Source organism: Pipistrellus kuhlii, unplaced genomic scaffold (genome assembly GCF_014108245.1).
Source record: "Pipistrellus kuhlii isolate mPipKuh1 unplaced genomic scaffold, mPipKuh1.p scaffold_m20_p_120, whole genome shotgun sequence".
NCBI lineage: Eukaryota > Metazoa > Chordata > Mammalia > Chiroptera > Vespertilionidae > Pipistrellus > Pipistrellus kuhlii.
The window spans coordinates 260,567-276,176 of NW_023425428.1; the positions used below are offsets into that span (position 1 = coordinate 260,567).

Consider the following 15,610-nt stretch of genomic DNA (forward strand, 5'->3'; position numbering starts at 1 on the left):
TTGTGGGGGAAGATCACTTTTCTAAGTCCAAGAGGTAACAAATGCTGTACAACCCATGATCAATGGTGTGCCCTGTGCCCAGGCCTCCTCGGGGCACAGGTAGGCTCTGAGGGCAGGTGGTATGGTCAAGCCCCATCTGAGAAGCCCAGCCGAGAAGAGGGAACCACCTGATGCAGACACCCCTGCCCCCCTGACCCTCCTTACTGACCAGGAAGTCTCTACAGGGAAGTCCAAGTCCAAGTGCAGAGATGCCGGCCGTCCTGGAACCGGGAACTGCTGTCCAAAAGACACCCAGGTCCCCAAGGGCTCAGGGCTGATTCCTGGAACTCGCCACACGCACGTGTGAAGCCCTGGAGGGCGTCTCGGAGGTCACAGTGGCTGCAGAGCAGAGCTGTCTCCGCCTAGGCGTCCCTGGCCCTGGGGTCTGGCCTTCAGCTCAAACAGAAGGCCCGAGGGCAAAGGGGATGTGGGGGGCGGGACGGGGGAGGCAGGAGGGCCAGGCCCTGCGACAGCGCAGAGGCCACACGTGTTTATGCACAAGAACCACCCATCGGGGCCCATGGGCCCCTGGCCACCCTGACCAAGCCTGGGACAGGAGCCCAGGAGGGCCGCTTCCTGCTCTGGCTGGTTGGCTGGTCTGGGCCAGGCGATCCCTCCCCGGAAGCACCCTGAGGGTCCTTTTCTTTGGTGCCGAGTCCTGGGGATGGTCTCCAGCTAGAAGCTGGGACAGAGAAGGGACGAGCCTGCCTTGCTAATGGCCCAGCTGGGGGTTCTTCTGCAGCAGCCACTCCAAGGTCTCCATGAGGTATGACATGCCATAGTGCTGTGCAATGTTCCGGAAGATTCTGATCTGCTCCATGAAGACCTGCAGAAGAACCAGTCGCCATGGGAGCCAGTCCCAGAAGAGATTAGGGATGTGGGCAGAGGCCCAGAGTGTAGGGAGAGCGGAGTGGGTGAGAACAGCAGCCAGACCTTGGTGTGGATGGTGAGGGCGAAGCCGCCCGCACAGCTGCAGTACACGGCCATGTTGGTCTCCTTCACGCCCCGGCACTTCAGGCAGACCTGAAACGAAGAAGCGCCAGTCAAGAGCTCCCACTCCCCGCCCGCACCTCTACTGTGGATCAAAGCCAGACCACACAGCGGGCTCACCCAACACCAGCTGCTTCCCCCCTCGCTGTGGGCCACCTACCCAGTCACACCAGGCACCAATGTTCCTGCCCAGACCCCATGGTCCCCAGTCCCCACACTGAATGCTGAGCACTCTGTGACACACACACACACCAGCTGGGTCTGGACCCTCAGCCCACTCACACCCTTTATCTTATTTGCCATCTCTCTCCCTCCACCAGAAGGGAAGGCCCGGGAGGCCAGGTGCCCAACAGGAGCCTTAAGACTGAGTCATGGGCTGTGGATGAGGCCTGACCCAACAGGTGGTCATCTCGACAGACCAGGTCATGACCTGAGGCCCACTGCTCACCAGGTCCTGCAGGGTGAAGGCCATCAGCTTCTTCTGCAGGGCTTCCACCAGGGCCATCTCAATCTCCGAGGAGTCGAAGGGGGCCTGGCAGTTGGAGCAGAGCCACTGGGGCAGCACAGCCCCGTCCTGGGCAGAAAGGGAGCAGGTCACCCTCTGCCCACCTCCCTGGCAGTGCCCTCCAAGAGAACCAGCTTTGAGGAGACAGGGCAGAGCCTTTATGAGCGAGAGGCACATAACGGCGTGCGGCAGTCACTTGGCCCCAGGCATGCTTCCACTCCGACACCGTCCTAACATGCTTACTGGATGGTGTTCTTGCACCCGGTAGCCGAGTGCCTTAGGAAAGGTGCCAGGTCCTAGTTCACGCCAAAGCTAGGATGTCACCCACAAGGTGCCCTTCCCGGTGGGCGCTCCCACCTGGGAGAAGGACGGGTCTTTGCACAGATCCAGGTCCCGGCAGAAGTTGCAGCTATGGCAGATGACCTCGGGGAGCACATAGGAGCGGCAGGGGTCTCGGAACTGGGCCTCCTCGGAGAACTCGCCCACGTCCACCAGGCGGAGCAGGTCCCTGTTGAGCTTGTTCACCTGGTTGGTGATGTTTGTGTCCAGAGACAGGACCTGCAGAGAACGGGGCGGTGAGGGCAGCTCCGGGCCTCCTGCTGCTCTGTCTGGACTGAAGACCGTGTGGCCGAGCACCCCCTCACACTCCCCATCCCATCAGCTGCCTCCTCTGCAGCAGTGGTTCCCTCCGGGGACTTGGGCTCTGCCGGTCATCCTCACTGGCTCCTTTCCCCCCGAGTGACAGGCAGTCCTGTCTCCTGGAGCCTTACAATCTCACGTGCGAAGTGGCTGATGTCCACTCTCAGGTGAGGGATTGCCTGGCCCACCCAGGGGCCTGCAGAGCCGAGGGGCTGCCAGCTAACCCTCCTGTCAGGAGGTCTCTCCCTCCCCTAAAGCTCTGCTGCCACTTGATCCTGGTGTGTCCGTCACGGGAGATGCAGTGGCCGGGAGGTGACTTCATGAGCAGAGAGGTGCTGCTTGGTCTCGTCTGGTAACAGTATTCTACCTTTGATTCAGTCTCCTTTCCCAGAAAGGTATTTGGCACTCACGCAAGCTCTCCTCTGAGCTCCACAGAAGCCTGGGTGTTTTGGGAGCTCCGTGTGGTCCCTGGTTCATCCATTAGCCTCACAGGACCTCGAGCACCTGCTGTTTCACCAGCACCCCCAGATCACTCCACCCCACGGCCTTCACCCCCTCTGCCCAGACATCATTCCCTCCTGGTGGTCTTAGGCCCAGGCCCCATCAGAGGGCCCCTCACTGATAGCTCACACGGAGTGTACAGAACGGTGGGCAGTGTTGGGGGTAAATAAGTTTCCTCCTCCGGCTCTCACCTTGCACACATACTTGATGAACTCCAGGGCAGGGTTATTGAGCACCAAGTGTGAGCCGGGCAGGACAGGAAACATCTCTGAGAGCTCAGCGGAGTTCCGAGAGCCCGTGACTTTCTTCTGAATCTTCTGGGTGATGGTGAAGAAGTTCTGAGTGAGCTCATTGGCCACATAATCTTGAGAGAAGGTGATCATTCCTGGAAAGAGAAGTGACATGTGTGCTCCCACTTCACAGTGACAAGGATGCCGAGGAAGCGACTCGGGGACCCTGCCCTGGAGGGGGGTAGAGGGGTCAGGTCACAGGTGCATGGTCTTGGCAGCAAGGGTGCGCTCACCGGGAAGGGCTCCAGGTGCCCCGCGGGCCTCCTGCGACGGCTGGCTGGCCGCCCGTCTCCTCACGGGGGTGCTGCCCGGGGCGCTGCGCCTCAGCTCCTCCTTCATGCTGTGGTACACGGCCACGATGTATGCTGCAGAGGGGACATGGGACCCGAGAGCTGACGACACTCAGGACCCAGAGTCCAGGGAGACCCTGTGGCTGGTCAGCCCGCCGGCAGCCCGGGCTGAAATGTCGTTACTGGCGATGATTCTATTTGATGCATTTAGAGGAGCCAGAGCCCATTACAGAAATGGGAACGATGCCCGAGTTCATGCTTAGGGAGCATCATCTCCATGAGACAACTCCCCTCAACCTCCACACGGGCAGCGTCAAAACAGGCTCAACTCTGAGCCAGTACACTAGATGCACGTTTCAAAAAAACTCGAAAAAGTGAGACTTGCCGAAACCGCTGTGGCTCAGTGGATAGAGCGTCGGCCTGCGGACTGAAAGGTTTCGGGTTCGATTCCGATCAAGGGCATGTACCTTGGTTGTGGGCACACCCTCAGCAGGGGGTGTGCAAGAGGCAGCTGATCGATGATTCTCTCTCATTGATGTTTCTAACTTTCTATCCCTCCCTCTTCCTCTCTGTAAAAAAAATCAATGAAATATATATTTAAAAAAAAGTAAAGAAAAAGTGAGACTTGCTCAGGACATGCAGATGAAATATGAAACAATCACAAATGGAGCCACCTCATACCTCTGATCACATGTGTGTTCTAGGAATGTCAGGGCATATCAGGGGACAACGGGCACTGCATATATGTGCTTCCTTTGTGCCTCAACCTGAATAACCCGGCTTGTAAACACTAAACCCGAGACCATCTACACCCAAATCAGTGACAGGAGCCAACAGCAGCTCAGCCTCGGAGCCCAGTGGGGGCAGGTCATTCAGGAAGTGTCCCGTCCTCCCTACTGGGGTTCACCTTTAGTTGCCATACGTGCACCAAAGCTTGGGGCAGAACTAGAAGCCCCTCAGGGACAGCCCTCCTCAGCAGGCGCAGTGAGGGGGGCCCTGCACCCCAATCCACCTTCGTGTGAGGCAGCAGACCAGGACCAGGTTGCTCCACGGGTCACAGACGTGATAGCCGATGAGCTCACCTGAGACGATCATGAGGAAGTAGCTCTGGCAGGAGGCGGCCTGAGGCAGGAACTGCACGATGTTCCAGTTGTTTTCCAGCAAGTCCTCCACGTCCGGCTCCTGCCCGTCGTCGTCATCCTCGCCCTCGTCATCCTCACCTTCCTCCTCAGGCTCCTCCTCTTCCGCTCTGTCCTCTTTCTGGGGATCCTGCTGTAACAGTCCCAGCCTTGTCTGCCCGCAGCCGTGGACGCACACCCCAGTTGAGTCACATTGACCCTGGCCTACTGATTCACCTGGTTAGCATCCCCCCCAAGCCCCCCCGAGACGGCAGATCCCCCCACTCTCACAGCACGTCAGGTGTGCCAGGCGCCTGGGCTCAGCAGCACTCACTCATGGGAAAGGTCCCACTCTACCCTCCCAAAGGGTTCACTCCAGCTGCCTCCTCCCACCGCCCAGAGAGGGGGAACAGCAGTGCTCTGAGGACCATCCTACAGTCCAAGCTCCAATCTCCTGCTCAGCTCCCCACTGCGATGCCCATGCCTGACCAGGTTCCGCTCTGACAGCACCTTCCAGGTTAACACGGGACGGCTCATGTCTGCCATCCTGAGAGTAGCAGCCACCTTTGTGCTTCCCGGCTACACCACTTGCACCTCCTATTCTCCCATCCAATCCCCATGGACCTCCCACCTCGGCACAGCACCAAGGGCTGCCTTCTCCCAGCAGATCTCTCAACAGCATGGCTCCCAGCAAACCCCCATCAAGGTCACAGGCACAAGTGGCCTGCCCAGGCAGCTCTCAACCACCCGTGATCACTGCCCTCACCCGCTGCTGGACTCACAGCTGCCTCACACCAGTAACTGAGCCTTGCTCCCTGCAAGCTCCACTTCCCGCCACATCCGAGTCCTCTGGGGCCTCCCCTTCCCAGTCGGCCCCTGACCCTGATCCCACCCCCGCTGACTCTGATCCTGCACCTCCTTGTTGGCAGACGTGTGAGCAGGGTGTGGCGAACGGAGAGGTGCAGACCCAAGAACTCCAGCCTCCAGGACTGGCCCCCTCACCTGTCCACAGTGGGTACTGGAGGGCACATTTCCTTTGATGCCGCCGTAGTTAGAGGGATCCATCCAGAGAAGAAACTCCCAGCAGCGAGAGAAAGAAATCGTCAAGGAATGGAAGATCTCTTTAGAATGAATGCTAAAAAGAAGCAAAACAGAATGATTCCATAAAATCAGTTTTCTCTCTTTTCTCCACTTTCTTTCTTACCCTCCACTGATTTAAAACTCTCAAACTTCCTATAGAAAATGACAGGAAAATGGCAAGCAGCAGTGAAGAGACTTCTGCATCTGGGTGGGAGGAACGGGAGGCATGGAGGGCTGGAGAGGCGAGAGAAGCCTCCCGGGCTGGTCCCCAGCTCTCCCCGGAGCCTGATCCCACAGGCCCACTCCCACCGCCACTGGAGAGCCTTCTTCCAGGGCGGGGAAGTGAGCTCTGGACTACTGCTGCTCTGGCCCTGCCTACAAATCCCACAGGCCCCCAAGGATCAAACTGTTTTCAGGTCACAGAACATAGAGCCCCAGAACAGTCACAGGAACACAAAAGCATCCAACACACAAAGCAAGACCCAGGATGTCACCAGTTTGCAGAGAAACAGCCCAGAGGAGACAGGCCTACCAACCGCAACCAGCCTGAGACCCCCGGCGCCGGAGCGCGCACTACAGCTGCACCGTGCCCAGAGAGGAAGGAAAGGCCAGAAATGGAGGAGACAGCACCACGTCTGAGGTGGATTCGGGGCAGACGACACAGCACCGAAGACGGTGAACTTAAAGACGTGACAGAAATTATCCAGAAAGCAGCACAGAGAAGGAAAAAGATCAAAAAAGGTTCCCTACAGCCCACAGCTGGTGAAGCCCTCTCAGAAAAGAAGGTGAGAAAGGCCCTGCCAGTCTCCAGAGGCAGGAGAGGACGTGGCTGCCACAGACCACCCCACCCTCGTGCCAGGAGCCCGAGCAGCCGGCATGGGAGGCACAGGAGGCGGGAGCTGGCTGAGCAGAGCGGTGCTGACACCTGGTGGTGATGTACTCCACGTAGGCCAGAGCGTCCTCGATCCGCCGCTTCTTCGTGCACAGGACGATGCGGTTGAAGTTGGCATAAACGACCGATGACCCCAGGCGCTTGAACTCCGCGATGAGCCTGAGGACCAAGGGCAGAACCAGCAGTCAGGATGCTAATGAGGATCCCAGGAGACTCCGTGAGGCTAAGGGGATGACTGAAGTAGAAAAGCCATTCTAAATACGCTTGGGACCCAGGAGCAACAAAGCGTGAAGGTATCTACATGGAAAACCCACCACAAACAAAGCCAAACAGAATCAAAGACAGGGAAAAAAGGTGGAACTCACGTCACAGAAAACGAATAATTCTTACATAGGAAGAGCTCAATGAGAAAAACAACACAACTGGAGAAAAGCGGACAAAGGATATGAAGAGAAAGCCCACTTAACTCATCACGAGGACTGCAGGCAGGTCAGGAGCCACAAAAAGTACCCCCACCCCCGCAGCTGGCACTGCCCGCCATGCAGGAGGGGCTGGGCTGGCAGTGCCATGGACGGAGAGCTGTTGGGCCAGCCCCAGCTAGCACTTCTCCAGTCGTAGGATCCACCAGCTGGCAGCAGGGCCGCTTCCTGGGATCACTGCGCAGGGACACTCGCGTGCCCTTACGCACAGGCTGTCTCTTGGTTGTTGGTAATAGCCCAAGTTCTGGGAGCCGCCTCTGCCCACTACCGTGGACAGTACACCTCATGCAGACCTCCAAGGCCGGCCATTAAGTCCGACGAGGAGGGGCAGAGCACAGCATACAGCGCTTGGGCAGACACTGCACACAGACTGTGCGTGGCAGGACCCCCCGAAGCTGGGCGGGGGCACGGGCGCGCACTCACTGCAGAAAGAGCTTCTTCATCATGCCGTGCAACGTGCGGTGCAGGGCGGGGTCATGGAGCAGCGAGGACGGGGAGCGCAGCCAGCGGTAGAAGTGCATCACCTGGTTGTCGGCATAGACGTTGCGGTACTGGGTGATCTCCCGCACCCAGCCCACCACCATGCTCTTCAGGATCCTGGAAGGAGAGCGTGTTCCCCAGTCACTCTTCCTCCACACCCCACTGCTCAGCTCTCTGAACCCCTCAGACGAGGCTAGGACCTACCACTCACCATACACTTCTCAACCCTCCCCGCCCGCCGTGCCAGAACACCAACTAGAATGGTGGGTGTTGGGTGCCTCACCGGCCGGGAGAACCAGAACAGGCTCTACCGAGCAGGTGGGGGGAAGCCCCAGTGACCCTGTCTTAGCGCTTAGTTTCCCAAAACAAGGGCCGAGGACGAAAGGATTCCTGCTGTTCCTTCTCAACCCCAGACTGTTCCTCTGCCCCTGCAGAGAGGGTGCAAGGACAGCAGCCAGGAGACGCCGGGGACGCAGTGGCACCTGAAGGTGCTGGAGCAGAGGGCGGTCTCATCATAGCTGGCGGGAGCGCTGGCGGCCTGGTTGCCGGTGATCATGTCCTCCAGGGACGCCTGCTGGATCACGTCGAAGCTGATGCCCACGCTGTCGGCCCCCTCCATGTCGTTGACGTGGTGGGACTGCAGGATGGTGTTGACGGCCAGGTTCTGGATGTCCAGCTCCACGCACACTGCACAGACACACACACACCTGTGTACTGACCACAGGGTTTGGAACCCAACCCAGCAAGCCTTCCTCAAACACTGCCACTGACCATAGCCCACACTCAGCCCACACGGCGTGGCCCGTGGCCGAGCTCTGAGGGTCAGCGCTGGGACTTCAGCTGCGGAGATCCCTGTGGGGTGTCCCTCCCCCCCACCTGTGGAGTAGCAGCCGGAGCTGTTGATCTCCATGGTGGCTTGGTCCTCAAACTCCATGATGAGGCGGTTGTCGTCGGCCTCCTTCCCGCCCAGGTCGGGGCGCCAGGTAGGGGACAGCCAGAGCAGGTGGTTGTGGCGCTGGAGGTGGCGGGCGAGGAAGAGGTCGGAGCCAAAGGTGGAGATGTCCTCAGGCAGATTCCCAATGGGGATGTGGAAGTACCTGTGTAGGGTCAGGGTCACGGGGGGTAGTCCCAGGTTGGTCTCAGGAGGGAGTGGAAACTGGGGAGACTGACAGGCTGGCAGCATGAAGGTGGGCAGAGCCCTATGCTCTGCTCACCGGCTCATTTCGAAAGCCTGCGACAGGCAGGTGTCCAGATTGAGGTAGTGGCGGATCATGCGGCGGGCCCCGTGGCGCTGCCAGTCCAGGACCCCGTAGCTGATCTTGTCGGCCACGCGGACAGGCACCAGCGGGAACTCCTCCAGGACAGGAATCTCGCCGGCCAGCCTCCTCAGCTCCCAGTTGGACTGCACGGCGATGAGCGTGGGCCCCCGGCGCTCCTCCTGGCACAGGACAGCAAGTGGCTCGGGGGACTGTCCTGGGTGAGGGGCTCCAACAGCAGCACCCCCACTTTGCTCACCTTGTAGGCCAGCAGGAAGCGCTGGATGGCTCTGCAGATGGTCTTCAGGTCGGTCTCAGCCCGCACTTCAAACGTGTGTTTTGGGGGCGGCAAGAGCTCGGGGCCCACTTTCTCCAGCAGGAGGCTGTGCTCGGCCGAGTACAGGGCGCTGAGGCTGGGCATCTGGTTGCTTCGCACCTGAACATGGGCCAAGTCAGCCCCTCCCCCACTTTGGAGGTGGTTCCACTTCTAACTCAATCCCACAGGCACTCCTGGGCGGAGGCTTCTGGAAACAAGGCGGGACTAGGACATCCCTGCTCAGTGGCCTGTCCTCCCACAGCCCTGCACCGGAACTCACAGTGTCCAGCACAAACACGGACGCCCTGCGCTGAGAGGGCACGAAGACGCCGAGGAGCGCCTTGTGGCCTTGTGCGCGGTGGTATAGATAGATGTGGCGGATGCTCCCTGTGGAGGACACGCAGGTCACCTGGGATTCGTGGAAGGTGGGGCCAAGAGGGCAGTTGGCACATCCCTTACCTGGTTCCAGGTAGCTGAACTGGGCCAGAGAGCGCATCTCCAGGTGCTCAAGCGTGAAGGTTTCTGCTTCCCGGCCCAACAGGTGCCTCCCCAGCTGTTTGCTGACCTCACACACACAGCCCAGGTGCACCAGGGCCCGGAACAGTAACGGCACCTGCAAGGGGGCAGGGGGTGGGGCTGACCATCGCTGCAGAAACTGCCCCGGGGGGAATCCAGTGGCTGCTGCCGGCCTGCTCGTGCCCTACCAGGCCCTACGTGTGCTTCTCTCCTCTGCTCATCCAGGTAGGGGCTTGCTCAGTGCAGCTGGGGAGGCAGTTACCTGGGTCTCATACACTCCCTCGATGTCTGGGGCTGACAGCTCAGTGTTGATCTCATTGATGTGCTCCTGGTACATGTCCTCCGGCACTGAGTACTCATAGAGGTTGTAAACAGTGTTGGAGCGAGGAAGGACTCGATTCACCTGGGGACACCAGCAATGACCTTGTCACGTGGCTAAGTATGAGGTTTGTTACACACACACTCCACACACGCACGCATGCGCGCACATGTGTGTGCGCACACCACACACGCACACACACTTGTTTAAATAGTCCTGGCACACCTGGTGCCCACAACTGTGGGGTATACTCCGTTTCACTCTCCAGAGTAAAGCTGAAGCTCAGGGAACATCAGAAGCCTCTGAGGCATCTGAGAGGCAGTCAGCTCACTCAGCAGGTCTCAGTTTATTTCCTTTGTCCTCTCCTGGTTTATGAGGGTGCAAGCGGCAAAACCCAGGAGCCCTGGGGGACACACTGGGCTGGTCCTGGTGCAGAGGGAGCAGGCCCCCAAAGGGTAGAATATCCTGAAACCACACGGAGCTCCAGGGCACCTGTCCCCTCCTGCGCTACACCCTCCCCGTCTCTCCCCACATCCACATGCCGTCTCCAGACACCTCCTCCCTCCCTCCAGCTCCCACACACAAGTCTATTCTCAATACACGCTAGCTTGTCCTGCAATTCCCTGCTCCCGGCTGAGAAATGGCAAGGGCAGCCTCTGTGAGCACGCTCTGGCTGGCCCAGCTGGGTGCCGACACCAGGTGAGAACCACGAGGACCTGCCTGAGGAGGAGGCAGAGCCCCACCCACCGCCGGACCCCACTTATAGGAGAAAATGTCCACGGTGGGCCCATCCAGAGGCAGACTGGCTGGTGGTTAGTGGGGGCTGGGGGAGGAGACTGCTCCGGGGCCTGGGGTCTCCTGGGGATGATGAAAACATTCTCAGATCGACTGTGAGATGGTTGCATGACAGGAAATCCTGTCAGCAACAGAGCTGCACGTGAAGTAGGGGAGCTGCATGCATGTGAATGACCCCGTAAAGCTGTAGCACCGGAACAGCCTCTGGAGCCAAAGTTGCTGTCTGATAACTGCCCACCCATCCCTTCCCTGCTAGGTGGACGTCAGACCGACATGGAGGATGGGCCCCCGGACCAGGCACCAGCAGCTCAGCCCTTAACAGAGGTCCGTTCAGTAACTGCTGCCCCGAGAAGGCTCCAGAACACCTAGCCCGGGTGTATCTGCAAAGCCCAGTTCTTTCTGCGGCCCCATCGCCGTGGAGACAATCTCCGAGGCAGTGGCTGCCTTCGGTACCTGTACCTTGCGATACGCAGTCCCCTCCTCCACCTTGGGCACCCGCTGGTTCACGTAAAACACCCGGGGGATGTTCAGCTTGATGCAATGCAAGTCGCTGCCGATGACAGCCCACAGGCGGAACAGGCCAGGCTGGCTGGTCTCACTGATCTGAAAGGAAACATGGCGGCCTCCAGCACCAGCTGCAATCAGGCACAGAGGTCAAGGTCTGCCCTTTCTCCTCCATCCCCAGGACCCCTTCCGATCAGCCATGCTGCTGCCCTGGGTGTCCTGCCCTCGGACGCCCGTGCATACCTGCACAATCTGCCACGGGAGGTCCAGAATGCTGCGGGCAGTTCTTCGCAAGAAGCCCCCCAGCCCCGTGCTGGGCCTGTCTCGCACGGCCCCGGGCTGCAGCCCGCCTTCCGCCTCCAGACGCTGCTTCTTCCTGCAGGCAAGGCGCTGCCGGGCCTGCAGCTGCCACTTCTTCTTGTGGAACCGGAGCCAGACCAGCCACTCTTCCTGGGACAGACGGAGGACAAGTCCAGGGAGACAGAACACCTTCCATGACAACGGACACGCCAGCCTCCCAGTGCCAACCTCCGCAGGCCAAGACCACCTCCTGTCCTGCATGCTCAGCAGGCCCCCAGGAGACAGCACACCCACGGGGGCCTGACTGGGGTCTGCCCCCTTCGCCCACCGGCCATCCAGATGCCCTGAGGCTTCCTACCTGGGTGGTTCCGAGGGCCGGAGGCTGCCCCAGGATCTCCTGCCAGGCCACCGTCAGCCCCAGGTCCTGCGAGTCCTCCTGGCTCTCCCAGAGGACCCGCTTCCTCTTCGTAGCAACAGGGACGGCTGTGTGGGGCGGCTTCTCACGGCCAAAGTCCTCCATGTCTGGAGCACCAAGGCTCTGGGTGCCATCCGGAGCCTGGGCCACACCCACCTACAACCACCCGGAGAGGACTCAGTCAAGGCGCTCTCACAAGTCCACTTCCAGAAACCCATCTGAATGGGATCAAGTACTTGGACACAAAGTTACTCATTACCGATTAAACTACTTTTAACTTTAAAACCCCCTATCACAAAAGAACACTGGGAGAATTAAAGAGCAGAGTATGAAGGTGTACGTTTTCAGAAAAAAACACAAAACTCCAGACACCTGAATGGAAGCATCCAACCTCATGAGTGGCACCGGGTGCCCCTGGGACCGGCCCACCCCACCCCACCCCACGGCCTCCATGTCCCAGGCCAGGGCCCAGCACCTGTCTCTTGCCCTCGAGGACGAAGAGCTCGCTGATCTTCTTCTGCTTGTAGACGTCATTCTTCTCCAGCAGTTTTTTGTGCAGCCAGTCGGGGTGTTTGACGCGAGGTACGGGGTTCTTCACCTGCATGAAGGTGGGACGCGTCACCCATCTGACGGCGAGTCGGGGCCATGCTCAGGTGCCTGTGGCTTTAAGCCACACGGTGGCCTGCTTCCGTGGTCTTGACCTCACCTGCTGCAGAGCCGCGGGGATTGTGATGATCTTCTGAATGGCGCTGCCCAGCCGCTCGATGTAGTAGTCCCAGTCCAGAATCTGTGCGGGACGGGCGCGTGAGGAGGGCGGCGGCGGCGGCGGCAGCAGCACTGCCTTTCCCTGCATCTAACTGATCCTCTTGGAAAGTCTCTGACAAAAGTGCCCATTTCTCAGAGGAGGAAACTGAGGTGCAGAGCCGCACCAGGACCCTGCGCCAGACCAAGGCTCGGCCTGCCTGACCCAGTGAAAGCCTGAGTCTAGCTTTTCCAGCTCTGCCCTCAACCTATTTCTTCACACACCACACGTCAGAAAGGGGAACGCCAGGAGTGAAGACTAAGCTGAGGAGCCAGCACTCACCGTCCGGATGTCCAAGTCCTGCAGGGATGAGCTCTTCAGCCATTTCCGCAGAAAGTGCCTCCTCACCGTGGGCTCCGCCTGGAAGATGGCGAGTGGGATGGCCCTGGGAGACAAGAGGCGCAGTGCGCACCAGGGGACAGTCTTTTCCATGGAAACAGACTCCACACCGGTTTTGTAACCTGCTTGCATTTAAAGTTATTTTGTACAAACTATATCTAACATGTCATGTCTACTGTATCTAGTAACTAAACAACACTTCACTGTGTAAGTCTCATGGCCATGGGGGCTGTTGCTTGGCCACCGTGAAGAGCCGCTGACAAATGCCCTCATGTAAACAGCACATGCATGTGCACACACACAGCTGACACTTCCGAAGGGCTCTTCGTTGGGTAACGGACAGGAAGTCCTCAGCAGCTTGCTCTGGGATCCCGCCAGGGCCCGGCAGGCCTTCCTGTCATCCTATCCCGCCCCTCCCTCACCCCGGAAGCCCTCACCTCTCGGTGACGGGTGAGCCCTCGGGCTTCCGGGAGATGATGTAGCGGCAGCTAAGCCCGGCGTCCTTCACCATCTGGTCTCCCAGGAACTCGGCCAGGCGCTTTGCAGTGCTGATGGACGTGGACTTCTGCTCGCCATAGTCTTCCAGCTTCCGGGACATGGAACGGTTCTCAGAGATCAACTCGAACAGCTCTGAGTCGGGCATGTTCGCTGCCTGGAGAGGGAAGGGGCAGGCATTGTGCAGAGGTAAAGGAGCGTCTCCAGCTCACCCACGCTTCTTCCCACGGAATCCAGTTTCCCCAGCATAAGACCTAAGAACCACACACGAAGCCTTAACGTGTGTCTGGGCTCCTGTGCACAGGAGTCCCTGATCTCCCGCCTCAACAGCCTGTAAGATTTGCCCAGCTCACATGAGTCAACTCTACATGGAAGAAGGCATGCCAGAACCAGATGCCACAAAGCAACAGGAGCCAGCAATGTTCCAGAATATTCCACTATTCCTTTCATCCCAAAGCATCTTCCTAGCCAACAATGTGGGAGAGGGAAAGGCATCTGGGCAAAGGTGTCTGATGCTGTCCTCACAATGGAAACCGGGAGCCTCCCTGCTCCCAACAGCAGAGGCCTAGCTCCGTCAACTGACCACCAACGACAGACTCGATGAGATGCAAACACTCTGAGCAGCACAGGCACAGTGACAATCCCTCAAGGAGGCGTGTGAAAGACAAGCCAACATTCCACTTAAGTTGTAGGAACTGTCTGTGCATTTACAGGGCCAACCAAGACTTAGAAATCAAAGAAGGTAATGTGACGGTTGGCAAGCTTTTCTCTTAGGTTTTTTTCTCACATGCCATTTGTCTCCTTCACAGGATCCTGTCGCTGGATACACTCAAGTCCTGGGATTTCACCAGCATTAGCCCTGAGTTCATATATCACTCATCCCGCACAGCCAAGTGGGGAGGGCGACCTCACCTTGCTGTACAGCACATCCAACCAGTAGTCGGCCACCTTGGCCACAGAGCTGTACACTTCCTCCAGGGTGCTGCCCTTGAGGAAGGCCTCAAACACGGACGACTGGAAGATCTTGATGAGCTGTAGCTCCCCACGGCGCTTCACCTCGAAGCCCTTGAGCTCGGCCAGGGAGCCGTCCTCGTTGAACACTGCGTACCTGGAAACACAGTGGACCAGTGTGACGGAGCTGTGAGCTGCTGCTCCTCACTGCCCTCCGGACCCCACCTCTCAGATCACACGTCTCTGCCCTGAGCATCTCTCTCCAACACAGAAATAACGGAAGGGCCTGCAGCCTGTGGAGCAGAACAGAACTGGTGGCATCCGTCAACAGCTTCCCAAACTGAGGCAAGAAGTCCAGAAGGCACAACCCAGTCACCCCATCTCGGCTCCTGGTCCGTTACTGGACAGGTTGCCAAATCTAATCTTCCGTTTCCTTTCCCGTGCAGAGGCTGCAGGCTTCCTACCTCTTCTTCAGCTTCTTGCCTTCTTCCTTGGAGGCTGGAAGGATCATGGCAAGGTAGGGCCCGTCAACCTCGAAAAAGATGCTGTTCTCGGAGCGGGTGACGTAGGTGAGCGAGGACGGCTCGGCCAGCTCCTGGTACTGGTCGTTGGTGAAGCCTTCCTGCAAAACCGACCAAGGGGGCAGCCTCCTCGTCACCATCCAAACCTGACACGACTGGGCCTCTCAGCCGAGGGCAGAGCCTGCCAGCCCCTCTCCCGAGCCCACGCCTGACAGCGGCGCTGGAAGCCAGGCTCACCTTGACCATGATGTTCAGCATGGCCCCGGGGTAGGAGACGGTCACCTTGGGCTTCTTCACGCTCGTCGTCGTGATGACGAAGTTCTCAGGGAAGCTGTTGGGCAGGACGCACCATATCCCGTCCGTGTCCAGCTCTAAGGGCCTCCTTCAGGGGACAGAGAAGTGAGGCCACGTGCCGGCTGGCTGATGGCCGTGCAGAAAGCAGCCAGTGTTGTCCCGACAGCAGACGAGGCCCCCCACTCTCCAGCCCGCCTTCACCGCCTGCTCCCGACTCGGGCTCACCCGATCTGCTCGATGAGCTCCCTCGCCTGGGTGATGATGTTGGCCCCCGTGAAGCAGACGATGCCGGCCATCTCCATGGAGTACCATCGGGCCCTGGGGAGACGCCACAGCTCAGGTGGGTGGGCTCCCCCGAGGGTCATTGAGATCAAAGGAGCGGTGGGAGGGAAAGGGGCACCAAGGAGGGGACTTGGAGCAGGGCAGGACTAAGGGGGAATTTAGCTCTGTGCTGAGAACCTTCTCAGTTCCTATTTCAGTGTGT

General features: G+C 59.1%; 1 protein-coding gene across 3 annotated transcripts in view; it reads right to left on the minus strand.

The window, feature by feature from the left end:
- The window catches only part of POLE (DNA polymerase epsilon, catalytic subunit), a 25,894-nt gene continuing 10,284 nt past the window's right edge, over positions 1-15,610 (minus strand). For 2 of the 3 annotated variants that reach the window (XM_045580327.1, XM_036434328.2), the window contains 28 exons: positions 15,352-15,444; positions 15,070-15,214; positions 14,776-14,933; positions 14,273-14,468; positions 13,303-13,517; positions 12,809-12,911; positions 12,431-12,511; positions 12,200-12,322; positions 11,668-11,880; positions 11,253-11,459; positions 10,965-11,108; positions 9,654-9,794; positions 9,335-9,488; positions 9,156-9,262; positions 8,819-8,995; positions 8,518-8,741; positions 8,180-8,400; positions 7,786-7,990; positions 7,247-7,420; positions 6,378-6,503; positions 5,375-5,507; positions 4,337-4,526; positions 3,198-3,329; positions 2,866-3,059; positions 1,892-2,092; positions 1,478-1,603; positions 973-1,062; positions 1-865 (listed from right to left, as the gene is read on the minus strand). In XM_045580327.1, coding sequence (XP_045436283.1) covers positions 752-865; positions 973-1,062; positions 1,478-1,603; positions 1,892-2,092; positions 2,866-3,059; positions 3,198-3,329; positions 4,337-4,526; positions 5,375-5,507; positions 6,378-6,503; positions 7,247-7,420; positions 7,786-7,990; positions 8,180-8,400; positions 8,518-8,741; positions 8,819-8,995; positions 9,156-9,262; positions 9,335-9,488; positions 9,654-9,794; positions 10,965-11,108; positions 11,253-11,459; positions 11,668-11,880; positions 12,200-12,322; positions 12,431-12,511; positions 12,809-12,911; positions 13,303-13,517; positions 14,273-14,468; positions 14,776-14,933; positions 15,070-15,214; positions 15,352-15,444 — 4,387 coding nt within the window. In that variant the 3' untranslated portion in view covers positions 1-751. The remainder of the gene's footprint in view (positions 866-972; positions 1,063-1,477; positions 1,604-1,891; positions 2,093-2,865; positions 3,060-3,197; positions 3,330-4,336; positions 4,527-5,374; positions 5,508-6,377; positions 6,504-7,246; positions 7,421-7,785; positions 7,991-8,179; positions 8,401-8,517; positions 8,742-8,818; positions 8,996-9,155; positions 9,263-9,334; positions 9,489-9,653; positions 9,795-10,964; positions 11,109-11,252; positions 11,460-11,667; positions 11,881-12,199; positions 12,323-12,430; positions 12,512-12,808; positions 12,912-13,302; positions 13,518-14,272; positions 14,469-14,775; positions 14,934-15,069; positions 15,215-15,351; positions 15,445-15,610) is intronic. The other variant, XM_036434329.2, reaches the window with a different exon arrangement.